Genomic DNA, 22146 nt, shown 5'->3' on the forward strand with positions numbered 1-22146 from the left:
AATATGAATATCTATTGTATAAATTCTATGCGATAATTCCGTTGTCAAAATAGCTGCCACCGGAAAACCCACAAAATTATTATCCCTCACCAATAACTTAATGACTCCAGCGGAAGTATATTTATACAAGCTTCGTATCGGAAACACCATTTCCTTTTGTGCAGTGCAAACAAGTGTCATACTGATTTATTGGTGTAAAAAATATTTTGATTCTCGCAAAATATATATTATTTATGTACGCTGTACATATCTGCAGGTTGAATATAATTTAATTTCAACCCAAAGAACTTTCAATTAATTATTCAGTTGAATCTTGATAAAATAAATAAAAAATAAAGGTCTTTTTAACGTGTTTTCAAGGTGGTGGTTTAAGGTTTAAATATCGAATATTTATTTATTTTTATTCATCGTTTATTTATTTATATACATAAAAAGACGATGAATAAAAATAAATGTAAAAATATGTGAATGTGAAAATTTCTGTTGTATAGCAAATTGTCACTACTAGTGAAATTGTATTTTTTTTATTCATTCAGAAATCGCTTTAAATCCCGATTTTTTTAAAATTATTTGGTCGATTCTACAATAATATTTTTATTTTTTCTATCCACCTATCAATATGACAGGCGCTGTGTAGTTGGGTTTTCCAGTATTCTGGGTTTTTTGCATTTTTTAACATTTACCTTCCTTATCCTTATTATCCTACCTGCAGACAAGCTTAAAAAAGTAGAGAATTTGCGGGTTAAATCTTTAAAAAAAAGTTAGTTAGTTAGTGAGTCTAACTTTATCCGCTCCCTATGCGGAGAATAAGGAGTCCACAAACTGTCTCCAGGTTTTTATGATGGCTGTCAGCTCCCTCGCATCCTCCCAAGTCAGGTTCGCGTCCCGAAAAAAGCTACATTTAATCTTAATTTTTTTCAGAATGTGTCTTTGGATACTGAGTGCCTGTCTCGGGGTCGTCGTCGCCCCGCAGCCCCAATACAACTATAGATATCGTGCCATCATATCTGGACCTCCTCCTCCGATCATCACACCGACCGGGATACCTCCTGTAACGCTTCCTCCGACTTTCGCCACCACCACCGGTGGTGCGGTAATCCCTACACTCCCGACAATTCCTACATTCCCTACATCCATCCCCACCCTTCCTCCTCTCACCCCAGTCCCTACCCTCACCCCTTTTCCTACTTTTCCAACTCTACCTACTATTCCCGGAGGCTCCACTGGCTTCCCTCAAATCGATCCTCGAGTGTCACTAAGGACGAGGGATACGGAGCCGCTTACGAAATTCGGGTTGGGTGAGGATGAAGACGAGAATGTCGTCATTGAACTAAATGTTGCTGAAAATGTGTCGTTTCAAAGGAAGAAACGACAGGCGCCGCTCATAGTAAGCGGATGTGCTTGCTACTTGATATCCCAATGCAATGCGACTGGAAACACGGATGGATCCGGACTTATTGACTTCCGGGTCGTTGGAGGGGTAAGATATTATATATTCTTACATATTGTATTTACATATTGAATAAAAACATTTACGGCTTTGAGTACATAATTTTTATTTTTATTTATTGCAAATATTTCATATTAATCTCTTGAAATTACAAAAAAAGTTTTAACAAAGACACAATATTCTTTGCACCCCACTGATTAAATTACTACGTATTAAAAGCAAAATAACATGTAAACCTTACCTAAGGGAGTAATCAAATGATAGCGACATTTTTGTATTTCTTAACATTTCTCAAATGTCAGAAGACACAATGAAATAAAATAAAAGCCATTGAAAAAAACTTAGTTTTACGCTAATCTTCTTCTAGTCGTGCCCTGTCAGGTCCCCCCAACGTTGACGATAACTCTGGCAAAGGGCGTTTGTCCACTACACGGAATTACATACACGGAATGTTACCGTCCGGCAAGTCAGTTAGCGTTTTAAAACGACGATTGGCTTGGATCGGTATGTGCTTTTGTCCATATTTTTTCGGATCGGTGCTCTTGATCGGTGCGTGAACACGTTGCGCGTAAATTCGAAAACGCTAAACTGTCGTAGTCGCTTTCATTTTTCAAAACCGGACTCCCGGACGGTCAAATTCCGGGTAGTGGACAATTGCCCAAAGGGTTCACGGTCCTGCGCCGTCCGGAACAACTCATCCAACTCTCTTATGTCCAGTTGCAAATGTCAGTTCACAAACTAATGTTCACATACATATGTTGAAATTAATTAAAAAAAAACACGTTTTCTCTTCTTCGTGTATCCTGCCGGGTCCCCTCGACGTTGACGATCACTCGGGAAAAACCTTGTCTGTCCTGGGCAGCATGAAACTGCTCTTCCACTCCTCTCATCCCTGTCCACTCTCGAATGTAACGCTTATAACGTCTTAATTTTATTCAACAGGCACCAACAACATGCGCCGTAGGCTACCGGTATTGCTGTCTCTCCACCAACTCAGGCCAGCAATCTTGTGGGTCTCGCTTGACAGGAAATACAGTTTACCCTACTCAGCCCGGGCAGGCCAGATATGGCGACTATCCGTGGATGGTAAGACATTATCTAGTAATAGTATCCCCACATATCTTAGGATATTGAAATGTGGATCTGTTTAAACTATTATTCCATTTCAGGCAGTCATCATGACAACAAACAATCAATACATTGGAGGAGGAGTTTTGCTCGACGCTCAAAATGTGTTGACCACCGCTCATCGAATCTCTTCTTATCCGTAAGATAATTATATTTGTATATAATTTATATTTAAAGCACTAACATTATGATTTTCCATTTTATAATTAAAATGTAACAATGATTAAAGAAAACACTTGTTTTTTACCACTTGAGTTTTATTAAAGACTACATGTTTCAGAAGTTTAACTTCCATCATTCAGGTCTGTTATTATACAGACCTGAATGATGGAAGTTTAACTTCTGAAACATGTAGTCTTTAATAAAACTCAAGTGGTAAAAAACAAGTGTTTTCTTTAATCATTGTAACATGTCTTACCATAAAGTTAATGCCGAAACAATAAATAAAATATTAAAATGTAAATTTGTTTTATTGTGATTTTAAAACCAAGTTACATTTAAATTATATAATTATTGTTGTCTTTAAAATACCAATAAAACATCCAATACATCAATAGAAATTTTTAAATACAAGATCATGTCATATAACTTTTCCACATTACACATGATATCTTTTTAAAAAATGTTCTCAGTGGAATACTGTATTTTTCAATCCTTTTATTTCTTATTTTAAAGATTCCTAGATGTTTTTATTCATTGGTAATATTTGTTTTTAATTTTTAATTTTACTCGGTAAATATCACTTTTTGTTAAAATATATTACACGTACTTCGATGTATTTAGCGTCATTATAGAACAACTTTTTTAATTATGATGGTGAGTGCATCTAAACACGTACAATACATTTAAAGAAAAAACTCGTATTTACCAAATAAAACGACTAAATATAAAATTCAAAATCATAGAAATTTATTGAATTAAATAATTGCACGAATTTCATTTGTTTAATTTTAATTTATTTGATTTTAGTAATGGCAGCGGTCTTAAGATCCGGCTCGGCGAATGGGACGGTTCAGCAAACTACGAGCAATTCCCATACAGAGATTTCTCAATAGCGAGAGTTTGGACTCACGAGTCCTTTAATCCTAATAATTTGCACAATGATGTTGCTGTCATAAGACTTGTTGGAAGTCTTCCCGCGGGATCTCTAGGTGTAATACCCATATGCCTTCCTACGGCCGGGCAATCCTTTGACAATCAGCGGTAAGCAAGACCTAAAATAATAAGAAGAAAAAAACATATTTAATAAACCAATTGTGGATTCATGAAAAGAAAACTCAGCACGACTGTTGATTTAGTAAAAAAATATTTTATCTACAAGACAAAGGGTGTTACATCACCAAATTGCGTATGTGGACAAGATATAGGGGATGCAAACCATACGTTCTTTCAGAGTCTGCTCACAACAGAGAAGGATAACTTTCTAAATAGGCATGAATCACAAAATAGGCATGAAAACACAGGCATGAATACAACTCCCCACCCAAGCATCCACCCTTCTTTCTGCACCTAATTCTAGTATTGCGGTCACAATTTCTAAAATGATGAAGTTGATGATGAAGACGCATTTAAACTATGAACTTTTTTTATCGGTTGTTATTATTATTTTGTTTGTACATAAAAAAAAACACTTGATAATTGCAGAAATATCGAAATTAAAACAGGGTGAATGCCAAATAAATAAATAAAAATCGTTTTTTTATTAATTAAACATGATTTTTTCTGTCTTTGGATGTTATATCTCGTTTTATTCTAGGTGTTGGGTTTCTGGATGGGGCAAAGACGCTTTCGGTATAAATGGACAGTATCAAAGCATCCTGAAGGCCGTCGATGTGCCCGTAGTACCAGCTGCTACTTGTGAGGCGACATTGCGCACTACCAGACTTGGGACGTCCTTCATTCTGGATCGTCCCTCCTTCATCTGCGCTGGCGGGGAACTGAACAAGGATTCCTGCACAGTAATTATAAAAAAAATATCAATTATAAAACTTGTACACATTTTGTTTTAAAATTTTAACAATACATTATTTTTATATCACTTTTTTGACATCTCATCCAACATGAAGAAGAATATGGCCAACTGGCTTAAGTGATCACTTTACACACGTGTAACAGTCACCAATTTAGAAACCTTGTTCTTGAATTACTAGAACTTAACTATGTAGAGACATATTGGTGAGAAGAAATTTAATTAATTTAAACTACAATATAATTGGAGATAATCCAGATTTGTGAACAAGTATTTGGACACACTCAAAATGTTGTACATTATTTTTTGATAAACTTTTACCAGTAGCTCGTCCAAAGGACATGCTTTCACGAGTTCGGGTATGCAACCTCTTGATGCTTTTGATATTACTAATTTTCTTTTATTTCCACCTAATATTCCTCCTCCATTTCATCACTTATGGTATGTTCTGTTCTCTGTTATGTTCGTCACACTAAGTCCTTTCACGCTCGTCATAATAAATATTGTATATTCCACATCTAAATTAAAACAATTACAAAACAAGAATAATTATTTTGCCTTCATACATATAGTAACCATCAAAAGTCGGTTCTATGCGATGGATTATCCACCATTGAGTGCCAGTCGCTTAAGTGCTGATATTTGTTTATGTGTATGCTAAAATTGCTTAAGGTTTTTTTTTGTTTTAGCAAAAATGGTTATTTTTATTAAATGTGTTCAAATCAACAATATTTTTCTCAAATATTTGCTGATTTTTAGAACGAAATTTTGTGTAGAATACATCAAACTGTCCAAATAAAATACACTGGGGTCATCGTCGATATGTATATATTGTTTTGGCTAAGTAAACTAGTGTTACTTGTATACCCCATCGCTCAGGGAAGCGTCATACTTGTTGAGTAGTCCATTCTCCAGCCCAAGAAGACCGAGAAGAAGACGCAATAATACGGTGACTTCACTTTCCCCTCTACAAAGTCAGCCGATTGACGACATTTTTTAAATTTATTTTAAAAATATTATAATCCATATCCGTTTAAGCAAGCACCCTTGAAATTTTATTTTACGAATATGGCACTCAATAAATTATTCAAAATTATTATTAATATTGTCGCCGTATCTATTCTCAGCACTCTAAGGGTTGATATACATTATCTTAACTCACCCTTATTTTATATTATTTATAAATTTGAAATTTAGAATTGTTATTGCTTGTCTTCAGGGTGACGGTGGATCCGGTATGGTGTGTGAGACTACCCCTGGGAGGTTCACCCTGGCGGGGCTCGTGGCGTGGGGCCTGGGCTGCGCCACTCAGGGGGTCCCCGCTGCCTATGTCAACGTGCCCAACTACATCCCATGGATACAATCTAAGCTGCCTTTAGCTGCTTAGCTTTGCAATTCTTTTCGAGGAACACACTATCATTGACTTTACCGGAATTTAATCTGCCGGAATGAAACAAATTTCTCTTTAAATAATATTTTATTGTGCCTTGTTCAAAACAAATTTCCTATTTTGTCTATTATTTAGAAAAGCATCCCCGAACCAAGATATCCGATTTATATCGGATTAAAGAAAAACAGATTTTTTACCTTTAATGTTTCATGAAGGTTTCTTACTTTTTAAAATTAAGAAAAAAGTTATTTGTGTTTTTATTTTTTTCCAAAAACACATAAATTTATTATTATTTTTGTGAGCCTAAGCGGATCATTATTAAAAATTGGTATCAAATTGTAATAGAGCGGGTTAGAGTCTAGAAATTATGACTCAAGTGTCCGCGACACTAACCACGGGACCAAAACCCGACACTTACAAATTTCAACCATAGATATCGCCAATAAAGTAATACAAAGTTGACCTTTTCAATTGAATCATAAAAAACAATTCAAATTGATTAATGTGGTTGTCTATCGTGAGTAGAATGGTAAATTTTACACAGTGTATAAAGTAATCACTTAATCAGCCAATGACTGGTCGTAAGCCCTGTAAATGCCCAGACTTTCATGCCCTACCTCAAAATAAACTTCTTTGTCCATATTGATATCCTTGAAAAAAATATTTTCTATTAGTTGTTTTACCTTTTACATATTATCATAAAACAACAAATGTATACCTGATGAGACTTGAACCTGATGAGAAATGCTACCGATAAGTTATACAAATTTCAGGAATTCAGGTTTTTAAAAATAATTTTAGTCTTTACAAATGAAAGAAAACTTATAAATCTATGAATATCATGCGGTGAGTTTAAAAGGGTTCTAATTACATTGCGATAAATACAATGGATATTTCAAGACAATTGTAATGGCAATTGAAATAACAATTCTATATGGCTAGTTTATTCAAATCATTGTATCCGTGAATATAACCTCCAAAAGATTGCTTTATAATTAATAAATATGTGCTTTAGATGTCTAAATAGAGATGAGGTATATTTTTATTGTTATTATATATTAACGATTATGGATGTCTGACACTTACAGGCTTAAATACTTGTCAATTACAATAATAAAATATTAACTCTTCTGCCCATATTTAATATTATTTAAGGTATATTTTTAATTGATATTTATTACTCGTACAATAAATTTAACATATTTGAAATGGTTAATTCATTATATGTACATGGTGTGTACAGGTATGTAATATTTTTCCTTGATATGTACATAAAATAATGAATCTAATTTTTTATTTTTACTAACCTTAGTCGTAAAAAATCATTTATAGGGTTTTCCTGTGGTTATATAATTAGTGGACTTTAGATAAGTTTTAAAATATTCAATAAAAATTTTAAAAAATGTGGAAATTCTTTATAACTTGGATTTTCATTCTGTGTATTTGTTATAATAAATTACCTTTTGGAAAATATAAATTTCTATGAAAGAAACGTTTAAAACAATGACTTTAAAATGATGCCTAAACGTTGGACTAGATTCGATATGAAATGGTTCAAATAATCCAAATAAACCAGGCGCAAAATTCCTATATACTGTACAATAAAGCCTCAATTTATTGGACCAAACAGAGAATGTAGTGCAAAACATTTCGCTCACTCTTTTCAAGAACGTCAGAAATCAAAAAACTTGACTTTCAGGAGAACGTTTTTAAAGTTTAAAAATATAACTTAATGTAAGTACTAAAAATAAATATCAAGCCATTTCTTAAACTTTTACTGTGCAACAGATGTTTGTAGGTAAAACCTGAAGATTTTTTCTCCATTTGAAAAATAGTTAGTTTATTTAAAAATAATTTTAAAAAAAATATCTTTTCTTCAAAATGAAAAACAACATTTTCTGCCCTGTAGCGGGTAAATATTAAGTTAAAAATATGCCTCTTTTGCTGGAACATAGTAAATTTTCTGGGCATTCCGAAAACATGCACAATGACGATGAAAATTGACGATTTTTGATTAATGACGTTTTTGAAAGGAGTGAGCGATTTGTGAGTGTACAAATGTCAACAATCGAATAAATATTGGTGGTGCATCAAGATATCCCCCGCCCTGGAGGCCCATCAGTCCCGCCCTTGGGTTACCACTCAATGTAAGCCCACTCCAAAGATTATTTTTATTTAGTTTTATTCCGTAAAAAAATGTACAATCATATAAAATATATAAGCTTCGTTTATTTGTACGAATTCAGTTTTTAAAAAAGTTTGTTTGGTGTGCGCATGTTTTGAACCATTCAATTTCAATCTTTCATTTTCAAGTTTGTGTTCGTAGAATGGCCTTTATTACATATCTCAAAATGGATTCTACTGACGAAGAATATATATTCTTTGGACTTGGTTTAGTCAGAATAAAGTACAAATTATACAAAAGTACTCACTAGAGCCCTCAGACTATCACTGGGTTTTACAATATGAGTATGCCATTTGAAATTACTATCTATACATATACGTAAATATCCATATTCGTCAACAAATCTATTTTCTTACAGTTACATTTTTGTTGCATTTTTTTTGTGCAAACAGGCAAAATTTTGCGCAAAATTATATATTAGATGCCGCGAATTTTTTAGCAGAGTGAGTATAATATCACATCACCAAGTGTGGTGATGTGATATTATATATGTACATATATTTAGTTTATTTTAATTAATAGTATTTAATTTTAAGAAACTGTCAAATGGGTGAGAAACATAAATACGCCATCACTAGGAGATCGTTTTTAAAGATTAAAAATATAATAAAATGTATTCAAAATAAATATCAAGACATTTATTGAAATTTTTACTGTGCAACAGATCTTTTTAGGTAAAACCTGAATGTTTTTTTTTCCATTTGAAAAATATTTAGTAAATATAAAAAAAAATAAACAATATCTTTTCTTCAAAATGCAAAACAACATTTTCTGCCCTGTAGCGGGTAAATATAAAGTTAAAAGTATGCCTCCTTTGCTGGAATATAGTACATTTTCTGGGCATTCCGAAAACATGCTCAACTGAAAATTGACGCTTTTTGATTTATGACGTTCTTGAAAGGAGTGAGCGATATGTATTATTCCAAAATTGCACGTGGTCGGTGGAGAGTTCTGTATAATATTATGTATAAATCTATGCAAGTATTTTTTGAGTATTTCTATGGTTCTGTTAAAAGACTCGAGCGACAGATTGTGAACCGTATCGCTCAATTTCCATGAGCGAACAAAATATCTCGTATTACCTAAATAACCCCTAGTTGATCATCGATAACCAGTACGAACCTATGAGAAGGTTTTTTTAAATGATTTATTTGGCAGTTACCCAGTAAAATGATGTTTCTGCCAGTGTCAAGTATTATTTTTATTTACAAACAAAAAAATAATAGAGAATAATAAAAACAATTAATGCATTATTTTAAAGTTTAAATGCATTTAGCTTTATCATTTTAGAAATTATGCCCGCAATTCTAGAATTGATTCAGAAAGAAGGGTGGATACTTGGGACGGGAGTTGGATTCCTGCACGTGTTAAGCTATTTAGAAAGGGAGGAAGGTTAAATAGGATTTTCGATTCAATTATAATATATTCTTTTACCCGTTCACTGTCATCAAAAAGTAAACACTAGTACAGTAAAATCATTATACTGGGACTACTACCCTACTGTTTATGTATTTCTATACTTTTGTACAATGAATGGTTAAAAGTCGAATCTTTAAAAAGAAAATTACCATGACACCTCTATTAAACGAATAATATAATTTACTTTTGTATTTTGATCACTTTATAAACTGAAATGTACGTACACTGTTATTATATTGGTTGATTCACAAAAATTATAATGTCCTCGTGCAAACATGATGGCCTTTTAATTTATATAATTTGTTATTTTAATACACCAATATGACTAGTTAAAATAGACAGAGCCGGGAAAAGGCGTTTCGAGATATGTTTCAAACTTATCGCTCACTCCTTTCAACAACGTCATATATCAAAAATCGTCAATTTTCAGTTGTGCATGTTTTCGGAATGCCCAGATAATGTACTATATCCCAGGAAAAGCGGCATATTTTTTACTTAATATTTACCCGCTACAGGGTTTTTGCATTTTGAAGAAAAGGTATTTTTTAAATGAATAAAAGTTATTGTTTAATTATTTTTTTAAATAAACTAAATATTTTTAAATGGAGAAAAAACATTCAGGTTTTACCCAAAAAGATCAATTGCACAGTAAAAAGTTCAATAAGTGGCTTGATATTTATTTTTAATACATTGTATTATATTTTTAAACTTTAAAAGGGATCTCATGAAAAATCAATTTTTTTGATATATGACGTTGTTGAAAGGAGTGAGCGTTATGTAAAAGTATATGTTTATTATTATAACTAATCTATAACATGACTAAGTGATTTATTACATAAGTTGACTACCATATTTAGTTATATATTTATTTATATTATAGAATACTTAGGAACCTTTTACTTAATATAATATGACATTAGTACATACGTTAACGAAATAGTCATTTATATTTATGTAAAAGGACGATCTCCATATAATGATATGATTGAAGAATCAGAAGAATCAATGGAAGAACTGACCACTTACAATTAATTTTAGGGAATCCAAAAATATTACAAAGAGTCTGATTTTTTTTTAAAAGTACATCTTTTTTTTTTACATTGTCATGGATATATGTTTCCAATTTATAAAACTATATTACTTTAAAACCTATTTTTGTTGTTGTTGTTGTTGTATGTAAGTTATTGATAAATATTTAAGAAGAATGTATTTTTAAACACAAAATTAAGGGATATTATTATATACTTATATAAAACGTGTAATTGTTTTGCGTTATCGTTGACATATTATATTAAGACGATTATTTGTAAACTTATTTTTCTAATATGAAAAGGCAAATTTTCTCTAACGATATCCTTTTTCATCGACTTTTTAAAAACAATAAAAAAAATCATACCTTTTTTAAAAAAACATACAAGATGATTTTATTGTATTTTTTAACAAAGTAGATTAAAGTTTTTTTTTCTAAAAATTTCATAGATAAGCCACATCAGGAGACTTGGCGGGTCTCCCTAAAATTACAGATTCCATAAATCATTGAAATATACAAGCTCTACACTTGATCCGGCCCTTTACCGAGAAATGCAGCAGTTAAACCAATTTATTACTTGATATCTATTTGCAGATCGTAATTTTGCTGTCAAAATAAACCCAGTGGAAAAACCAGAAATTTTATATCCCTCACCAATATGTTCTCTGGTCACGAGATAATGACTCCAGCGGAGCTATATTTATGCACGCCTAGTTTTGGAAATACCATTTTCTTCTGTGAAGTGCGAAGAAGTGTTTTACAACTGGTTTCGTTGTATTTTGTGATCTGTGTAAAAATATGTTCTCACGCAGGTAGAATTTTTCATTGAGAAAAAAGTGCACAATTTGATTTATTAACATTATCTAGACCTTGTTTTGTATTTTTTAAATGTGTATAACTCTAAAATCTCCATTCTGTGCACCCTTAAAAATATATCAATAAAAAATAATAAAGGTTTTTACAACATTTTGAGTGTGTCCAAATACTTGTTCACAAAATCTGGATTGTCTCCAATAATAAATAATATAAGAGTTTCTGCTTAGTAAAAAAAAAGCTTCTTTACATCTCACCAATAGATGTCTCTAGTGAAGTTCTAGTGATTCATGAACAAGGTTTCTAAATTGGTTCATATATATAGAACTTCCAAGAATTTGAGTAGTGTGGTTGTCAATTATGGGTAGAATCGGTGAATGTTACACGTGTGTAAAGTGATCACTTAAACCAGCCTATGACGGTAGTAAGCCCCGTAAATGCTCAGACTTCCATATTCTTCTTCATCTTTGATGAGATGTCAAAAAATACTAAAGGTTTTTCTTAATTCTCTATACCTGTGATTTGGAAAATTATGAAAGAAATATCGGGCTTTAGACTTAGTTTTTGGCTGGCTTAAGTGATCACTTTATGCACTTGTGTAACGTTCATTGTTCTACCCATTATTGAATGATATGGCACTAATTTTTGAATGAGTTGTGTTTGCAATGACCTTGGATTCCTTTCACGTGCAAGTAACTATGTAATAGATTTATATTATCCACTGACACTTCGTGATGGAATTGCATTTTTAATTTATTATTAGATTAAAACCAATATTTTTAGCTTTTCCACTTTTTTATTTGACCAGCGACCGGGTTTCGTCGTTACCGACATCATCAGACTGGTGAGAGGCTATACAAATTGTTATGTTATATATAAAAGAAGGCAGGAGTTGATAACCATGATTTGATATAATTTTATGAGAAATTAATTTATTTTGAGTGAATTTTAGTATTGTATGATATTTAAAATATTTTTTATAAAGGTTTTTTTGTATTGAAAGCACGATTTTATATAAAGTTAAATGCAAATCTATTATAACTTTTTATAAAATCGTGCTTTCAATACAAAAAAACCTTTATAAAAAATATTTTAAATATCATACAATACTTAAATTCACTCAAATTAAATTAATTTCTCATAAAATTATATCAAATCATGGTTATCAACTCCTGCCTTCTTTTATATATAACATAACAATTTGTATAGCCTCTCACCAGTCTGATGATGTCGGTAACGACGAAACCCGGTCGCTGGTCAAATAAAAAAGTGGAAAAGCTAAAAATATTGGTTTTAATCTAATGATAAATTAAGTAATTATTTCATAAATTTGGAAGTTTGGCTGATAGTTAAGCTAACAGTTGAGAATTTTTTTAAGTATACACATTACTCCTAGTAGGTAAGTTTCATTCTCAATTATTTCACATAAATCATTAGGAGAGAGAAAGTCTGAAATGACCATTTTTAGATAATTGTATTTGATGAGTTTACAATCAAGTTTATTATTATTCGATTGTGAAAAGAATTTATATGAAAGGAATCTAAGAAATTTTTAAAGCTAACTAACTAACTAACTAACCATCACGCCGCTTCCCCGCAGGGGTAGGCAGAGAGAATCGAACGCCACACCACTCTGTCTTTGCAAACATTCTTTGCCTCTTCTACATTCATGCATCTCCTCATACATACCCGACGATTATTACGACTCCTGACCCGGCCGCTTTCAAGCATTTGACATACCTGATTGTGCCAAGTTTTCCTCGGTCGTCCTCTGCTTCTTTTTCCAACTACATTCGCTCCATAAATTTGTTTAACCGTTCTTTCTTCACTTATACGCTCCACATGTCCAAACCATCTCAACACACCTTTCTTAATTTTATCGAAAATGCTTATCTCAGCCTTACATTCTTTCCTTATTTCATCATTCGAACATCTATCAAACATCGTTTTGCCACACATTCGTCTGAGGGATCGCATTTCGACTGCATTCAGTCTGCTTTCATCCTTCTTTTGCCAACTCCATGCTTCGCTTCCATACATAAGGGTTGGAACCAGAACTCCATTGTGTACTGCCAGTTTAGCTTCCGCTGATAGATTTTTATTTGGTAAAACTGATTTTAGTAAAAAAAAAAAGAAAAATAAATGCAATAAGGATGTTTAATATTGGTCACAATGATGAATGTTACTCATGTGTATAAAGTGATCACTTAAGCCAGTAAAATGCCAGGTCGTAAGCCTTATGATGCTCAAACTTCTATCTTTTTTAGTATATTGATAAATCTGAAGTTGAGACACCTTTAATATTGATATATCATCCGTAGGGTGTATAATCTATTGTGAGAATAAATAAAAATACACCGTTAGACAAAGTCCTGTAAGTTTCCAAATACTTCCGTCAAATTGCATGGTCTTTGTAAAACATCTACATATTTGTAATTATTCCTATTAACAATTCGTAATCGTATTTTTAATCAATGTTGGACATATTAAAATATTGTTAAATAATCACTGTATCTAGATAAGTAGATTTCTGCAAGTTTTGTGTTTGGTTTAAAAATAAAACATTTTATTAACTTATTAAGGGCTTTCACAATGGGAAACACTGCGAACGATGGTATACAAATGACAATAATACGTTGGGCCTAGTTATTTATCATCAATTATATGTGAATACGGCATTCCTGTATTTTGATATTATACGTGTATATTACAAATACATGACATGCATACATACTTACATATGTATATATATATATATATATATATATATATATATATATATATATATATATATATATATATATATACATATATATATATATATATATATATATATATATATATATATATATATATATATATATATATAAATATATATATATATATATATATATATAAATATATAAATATATATATATATATATATATATATATATATATATATATATATATATATATATATATATATATATATATATACACCCCTGGACAAAAAAATTTACGAGTCCTCAAAAAAACTAAAATTGACACATAATGAATTATTCTTGATATTTAATTAGTTTTTTTTGTATTGTTTAACATATGTGATGACTACTCGTTACTTCAAGGTTAAAATGAAAGATCTTACTCATGAATTGTACTCAGAAATTGCCATTATATACCAGGTATCAGATTATCCGAACCTTAGAGACCCATAACGGTTCATTTATGGTCGAGTGTTTGTGATGGAGTAATAAAAGACATGTAATTTTTTAATTCATATTTAAGAAGAAGGTTCTAATCGCTTTATTTTAAATTAAGGTATTTTACATTTAAACATATTTATAACATTTTAAAATATTTAATACTTAGTGAATTCACCTTTATTTTTTATAACATGTAAAATTCTATTATTTAACGAAGCGTAAAGCGAATCTTAAATTTCTGATGTTATTTCTTCTTCCTAAACTTGAATCAAGTTTTTTTTTAATTCCTCAATGTTTTTTTATTTTTTTTTCCTAACTTTTTTTTTCATAATCGCCCATAAATTTTCTATCGGGTTCAAATCAGGACTATTCCCGGGCCACGTCAACGATTTTAAGCCAATTTTATCCTTGTATTCAATGATCTGTAAGAAAAACAATAAATTATTTATCAAGTGGTCTACAAAGTGCATTAAAAAATAAATATTTGTACTCACAGTGCGGGCTCTATGGCACGGCGCCAAATCGTCCTGAAAAATCGGGTCCGCGGTATACTGCGTAATGTCCTCGATTGTTGGAATAAGATGGTTTTTCAACACTTTTTTGTACTGGATGGCATTCATCGTACCCTGTATAAAATTTAGAGGTCCCAAACCGTACTCTGTCATGCACCCCCAAATCATGACGTAGGGTGAATGTTTAACGGTTTGAGTGACGCACGACGGATGGTATCTTTCCCCAAGTTTTCGTCGAACTATCTTTCTGCCGTCTGGACCAAAAAGGTTGAATTTTGATTCATCGGAGAAAATAACATTTTGCCAATCCTCCAAGGTCCAATTCTGGTGCTCCTTCGCCCAATCCAGTCTAGCCTTCTGCATTTTGTTCGTCAGTAATGGTTTCTTAGCGGGACTTCGTGCTTGGAAACCATGCTCCAACAGCCACCTGGACACTGTTTTTACGGAAAATGTTGATTAGCTGGTAGACTGCACCTCTGCGTGTATTTTAAGTGCCGTTAAAAATCGATCGCGCATAACAATTTTTTTTATTAAGCGATCATCTAGGGCAGATGTTGCGCGCCCCCATCCTTTCCTTTTTTCCGTTCTATGGATCCAGTTTCTTGGAATTTTTTTAAATAAAAACCTCACTGCACCTTCTGAATACCCAACTCAACGAGATATTTTACAATTAGATATGTTTTGTTGCGACAGTGTGGTTATTTTGGATTTTATCGCAATCGACATTTGCTTTGCACTTTCCATGATTGTTGTGTTATGTTCCCTCAAACGCGGGTAAAACAAAATTGTTGAGACATTTTAAAATGTAAATATTGTAGAAAGGTGACACAAAGTGTCTTTAATTTATTGAACAAAAGAAAGAGGTATCGATAAAGGATTTCTTAGAAAAAGAGTTCAGTAAAGTCAAGGCGTGCGGTAGCAAGTAAACTCGTAAATTTTTTTGTCCTGCGGTGTATATATATATATATATATATAAACATATATATATAAATATATATATATGTTTATATATATATATATATATATATATATATATATATATAAATATATATATATATATAAACATATATATATATATAAATATATATATATATATATATATATATATATATATATATATATATATATATATATATATATATATATATATATATATATATATATATATATATATATATATAAATATATATATATATATATATATATATATGTATATATATATATATATATATATATATATATATATATATATATATATATATATATATATATATATATATATATATATATATATATAAATACAAAAATTAGTTGATAGTAGACAAAAAAATTGTGTGCCGTAATAGATGTGATGGGAATGAATACCAAATATTATATGTATTTTCGAAATCAATCTGTATTACTGAACATGTTTTATATATATATAAACATATATATATATATATATATATATATATATATATATATATATATATATATATATATATATATATATATATATATACATATATAAATATATATATATATATATATATATATATATATAATATATATATATATATATATATATATATATATATATATATATATATATATATATATATATATATATATATATATATATATATATATATATATATATATATATATATATATATATATAATATATATATATATATATATATATATATATATATATATATATATATATATATATATATATATATATATATATATATATATATATATATATATATATATATATATATATATATATATATATATATATATATATATATATATATAAATACAAAAATTAGTTGATAGTAGACAAAAAAATTGTGTGCCGTAATAGATGTGATGGGAATGAATACCAAATATTATATGTATTTTCGAAATCAATCTGTATTACTGAACATGTTTTTTGAAATCCTGCCAGAAAAAAAAATATGTTCATTTAGTACGGGTGCCCATAACATGCTGTATTGGCATTGGCTGTTTTTTTTTTTAATTATTTAATATTTTTTTTTTTTTTTTTTTGTATTTAATTTAAGTTTTTTGTATTTTGTATTAACTAATTATACTTAGAAACCTATACCCTTATACCCTGTACTATGACTATTTATTTTGTATACCCACACACAGGCCATGCCTTTGTGGGATCTTTTTTTGTATTTATTTTTATTTTTTATAAATATCTTTTTGTTTTTGAATTTATGTAATGCAAAAGAATTTTAAATAAAGAAAAAAATTATATAGTTACTTTTTTAAGTACCTACAACATAATACAATTTCCAAATATTTATACATACGGCAATCTTATAGTTTTAGATTCGCTGTGCCTCTCCAAAATAGAGACTGAGCTCCTGTGCTGTTTATACAAACATAATAATAAACTATCATATTATGGCACATTTTTTAATGAATTCTTAATATTATTTGCAGAATATGTTTTTGGATACTGACTTCATGTCTCGGAGTCATCGTTGCTCCGGTGCCCCAACGTAACCACAAGCACGGGTCCATAGTGACTGCAGGAAGTCCTTCAACAGCGCTACCACCTGTCGTGACACCTTCGACCCTCCCACCTACCTTCGCCACCACAGCAGCTCCAGTCGCTTCTACTATTCCCGGAACGCCGCCCCCTCCGGCGTCCACGCTTCCGCCAGCCTCCAGTACCGCACTTCCTCCCCCGACTACTCTCCCACCAACTACAGTAACAGGTCCGCAGACTATCCCGACAGGACCTCCGCCGACTTTACCAACCACAGCACCTACCACCGCTACTCCTCCACCCCTTACTCCAGTTCCTACCACCACCGCCTTTCCTCAAATCGACCCTCGAGTTCAAACGCAAGGCCCATTTAGAACCAGGGATTCGGAGCCTTTGACGAAATTCGGAGAAGGCGAAGAAATCGAATTCGTCGGAGAAGCAAACGTTGTTGACAGTGTAGCGTTTCCAAGAGACAAGCGACAAGTAAATGGCTGCGCTTGCTATTTGGCATCCCAATGTAATGTGACTACTGGAAATACGGATGGAACGGGACTCATCGATTTCCGCGTTGTAGTAGCGGTGAGATTATTACTAATTTAATCCTTATTTATTTAGGCATATATGATGGAACGCCACACCTAACATCCCTTCTAGCCTTTCTACATCTATATAGGTGTCTAGATAGACACACGTGCCTTCCAGTTACGAAGACTTTTGACACGACCGGATTTTAGGTTATTGTTTGATCGGGTCGTGCCAAGTATTTCTTGAAGGTCTTCGTTCTGTTCTATCAGTACGTAACAAACATAAATAATATAATGAAGAGGAATAAAATTGAGTGCATTTTTTTTACCAACAACCGTTTTAATTTATAAGAATAAGTTACATTTCCCGTACATAATCATTTTGAAAAGCTGTAACAAATTTATTAATCTTGCAAAATAAAATATTTGAATTACTTCGTGTCCAAATAATACGTGAACATATGCATGTAAAATTATATATATTGAAGGACTTTTGTTGTATGTACAATTATATACATCGAAATATCTTTGTTTCTTTAAACTGTGCAATTTTCTTTAAGGTTCCAGTAACATGCGCCACGGGTTTGAAATACTGCTGTCTTCCCATTAGTTCCGGGCAGCAATCTTGTGGGTCTCATGTGACAGGAACTATAGTATACCCTACTCTGGCTGGGCAGACAAGATATGGGGATTACCCGTGGATGGTATGACTTTACGAGTAATAGTCTATTCTACAGTATGGAATTATTGGGTAGAGTAGTACAAGTAAAGCTCTATCAAATGTTATTGGAAAATCACAAAGTAAAGTTGAAATAAATTTAAATAAGGATACCTGCATCATTAGAATACACAGAACACCTATATCATTAATAGTAAATGGACAGACGCCGTGGCGTAGTTGAGTAGACGCTCGACCGCGAAACTGGCGTCGCGATGCTCGATTCATGCCAATTGCAGTATAAATTCAAGAAAGATTTATTTTTAATTGGTCTGGGTATTTACGATGTATTTTTCACATCTACCTTTCCTATTCAAACTACCATCGTCGATATAATATCTTAATAAAAACCTAAAATTCTTAATATACATCAATGAAATATCGTAATAAAAATCATTCGGGAGTTTTATCCAGTATTTATCCGCTTACTTATTCAAAATATTGTAAACGTACTGTTAAATTTCAGGCAGTTATTTTAACAACAGCAAACCAATACGTCGGAGGAGGAGTGTTGCTTGACGTTCAAAATGTTTTGACCACGGTTCACCGAATCTCTGCATACCCGTAAGATATATTTTATATTTTTGTATGGTATTTTATAGAGCTTTTAAATAACACCCAAAAAAACTATTTTTTAAATCAAAGAAACTTGTCACTTACACATTTTATGTATATTGAAATAGGAAATTCCATTTAAAACAAACCTGACCAAATTATAATAAATATTTAATCATTTTCAAATATTCAAATAAAATGTACATGAATTTAAGAAAAATACTCAATGGCCGGAATTGTAGAGGGATTTTTTTGTATTTCGCACGACGCAAACGAGAACGCGACATCTCACCGAGCTACGATTTTGATCGAAAATAAGGCAAAAAACTCAATAAATACGATCAATTAAACCACCGTATTCACCAGATATGGCTCCGCGTGATATTTTTTTAATTCTAAAACTCATATTCACACTGCGGTGTCGCCGCTTTGCAATGATAGAGGCCATCAAACAAATTTCGCTAAAGGAGTTGAAGGCGATGGTTTCGGCGGCCTATGAGCAGTGTATGGAGGATTAGATTAAACGTTGGTATGGCTTTACTGCATTTTTTTGTTCCAGTAATGGCAGTGGAATCAAGATCCGTCTTGGTGAGTGGGATGGTTCAGCGAACTACGAGCAATACCCATACAGGGATTTCTCAATAGCAAGAGTTTGGACTCACGAGGCTTTTAATCCAAATACTTTACAAAATGACGTGGCTCTCATAAGGCTCGTTGGAGGTGTTCCTGTAGGAGCTCAGGGCATAGTACCCATATGTCTTCCTACAGCTGCACAATCATTTGATTCTCAGAGGTAAGCGCAGCTTTAAATTAAACTAAATTTAGGAAGAAGGTACAAAAATATATTGCCTTTACACTACAAGTATGACTAATGTGTAACTGTTTTGGATTCCAAATTGGGTGGAATTCGATACTTTTCCCATATTTATATATTTTCCAGCTTAGGTTTTTTTAAATGTCAAATGGTCTAAAAATACTCTATACTCAACCAAATTGGTGCACTGATTGATTGATTGAAATTATCGTATACAAAAACTGATTTAAGTAACTATACCTTCTAAAGAAATCGTATTCATTTCGGTTTTAATTAGATCTCCCATGATCTTCACACAGGCCTGACGAGGTGAACTTTCGATTTCGAAATTAATGCGTATTTTACGAAGCCTGTAATCACCCAAACTTCCATATTCCCATCTCGATAACTTCTTCATCTATGTTCACTAATCAATATGTCATTTCATTCTAGGTGCTGGGTTGCTGGATGGGGCAAAGATCAATTCGGCCCTAACGGACAGTACCAGAGTATCCTAAAGTCTGTTGATGTGATTGTAGTACCTGCGGCTACTTGTGAGACTACATTGCGAACTACCAGACTGGGGACTTCTTTCCTGCTGGATCGTACTTCCTTTATCTGCGCTGGTGGAGAAATCAACAAGGATTCTTGCACGGTAATATGACATTTAATTAGTTTTCAAGATTATCGAATTGTTATATAAATATTCAACACGGTAATCTATATATAATGTCTACCTCCGTATTGTGATGGTCAGCACGATCGGTTACCGTACTGGAGGGCTGATCACCTATCCTTCATGTGTTCAGATCAAGATAACACTGCGTTTATATGATGTAGTGCCGTGTACAAACCGGGTGCGGGTGAGGGTTTGATGAATATCTTATAAAAATCTTAGTTTCTTCAAAATCTTAAATCTCCTGAAGTAATTCACAGATTGTATTGAAAATTTTACATGACTTTACATTCCAACAGGACTTTTTTATGTAACGCGGTGGAATGGCGTTCCGACACCTTTTTTCACTGATATATACTTATATATTTTTAAATTTCAATATCAATTCGACTAAACAATGTTTGCGCTTACGTAATTACACTCTATATTTATATAATTCGTCAAAATGATAAAATATGGTATTGCAATGAATACTTAATATTTGAATATATATGTTTTTCGTAAAAAAATTGTCATGAATTGAGTTCCGGGACTTTTTTGTTTTAAAAAAGCCCTGCATTAAAATATGTGATAAGTATAAACATGCTTTCTTCGCCGCATTTAACCATCGCCGTTGAAATTTCGCTTACGACTCAATCATTCCTATGTGTATACCTGCTTTGATTCAATAGCATCAATATATATTGTTAGTACCGGAACTCCGTTTGGACATTTGTTTGGTATGCTATTTATCACGTTATCGTTTATTATTAATAAAAATATCATTATTCCAATACCGCAAGTATTATTTCTTGGTTTCAGGGTGACGGTGGATCCGGCCTGGTGTGCGAGACCACCCCTGGAAGGTACACCCTCGCGGGGCTCGTGGCGTGGGGCCTGGGCTGCGCCACTCAGGGAGTCCCCGCTGCCTATGTCAACGTAGTCAACTACCTCCCTTGGATACAACCCAAGCTGACCGTGGCTGTTTAGTCAGCAGATCCTTTAACCTGGTTTTCATTAATTTCTGATTTAGTAGAACACCCAAGTCTTCAAAATTCTAAGTTTACAATTGTCGAGTTACATAATTAATTTTTTGACTAATTTACTGACCACGTGGATTCCCCTCAATTCTACTTAATAATTTTTTATTTGAGTTTTACTTGGTATATACCACTGTTTCTTAAAATTCATTTCACGTGTTTCTATGCATTCTGCATCGTTTTCAAACACCGTATGTGAAGCTAAATCTAAATTTTAGAGTTGTGTCCTTGGGACGTTGAAGGATGAAGAGGGTGTAGGTGCTTAAAGATTGATGGTTGTGGGCGA

General features: G+C 32.0%; 1 protein-coding gene across 1 annotated transcript; it reads left to right on the forward strand.

The window, feature by feature from the left end:
• The first annotated feature begins 922 nt into the window (after positions 1–922).
• LOC148302942 (transmembrane protease serine 9-like) lies at positions 923–21942 on the forward strand. Its single transcript, XM_088270842.1, has 13 exons — positions 923–1480; positions 2393–2536; positions 2620–2717; positions 3548–3781; positions 4335–4536; positions 5767–5925; positions 11322–11383; positions 17527–18154; positions 18660–18803; positions 19284–19381; positions 19932–20165; positions 20619–20820; positions 21643–21942. Exons 1-13 carry the CDS (start codon positions 923–925, stop codon positions 21808–21810), a joined length of 2931 nt encoding a protein of 976 aa, XP_088126968.1. The 3' UTR covers positions 21811–21942.
• Positions 21943–22146: the final 204 nt, after the last annotated feature.

The sequence above is a fragment of the Brachycentrus maculatus genome, unplaced genomic scaffold (genome assembly GCF_059751285.1).
Source record: "Brachycentrus maculatus isolate JH-2025_06_01 unplaced genomic scaffold, ASM5975128v1 h1tg000396l, whole genome shotgun sequence".
Lineage (NCBI taxonomy): Eukaryota > Metazoa > Arthropoda > Insecta > Trichoptera > Brachycentridae > Brachycentrus > Brachycentrus maculatus.

What these genes read in the sequence shown, in the direction of transcription:
- LOC148302942 (XM_088270842.1), top strand. Translation starts at nt 923, where the DNA reads ATGTGTCTTTGGATACTGAGTGCCTGTCTCGGGGTCGTCGTCGCCCCG. An exon ending in TACAATCTAAGCTGCCTTTA is followed by an intron (nt 5,926 to 11,321) that starts GCTGCTTAGCTT and finishes TGAAGTGCGAAG; the next exon opens with AAGTGTTTTACAACTGGTTT. An exon ending in TCAACAAGGATTCTTGCACG is followed by an intron (nt 20,821 to 21,642) that starts GTAATATGACAT and finishes TCTTGGTTTCAG; the next exon opens with GGTGACGGTGGATCCGGCCT.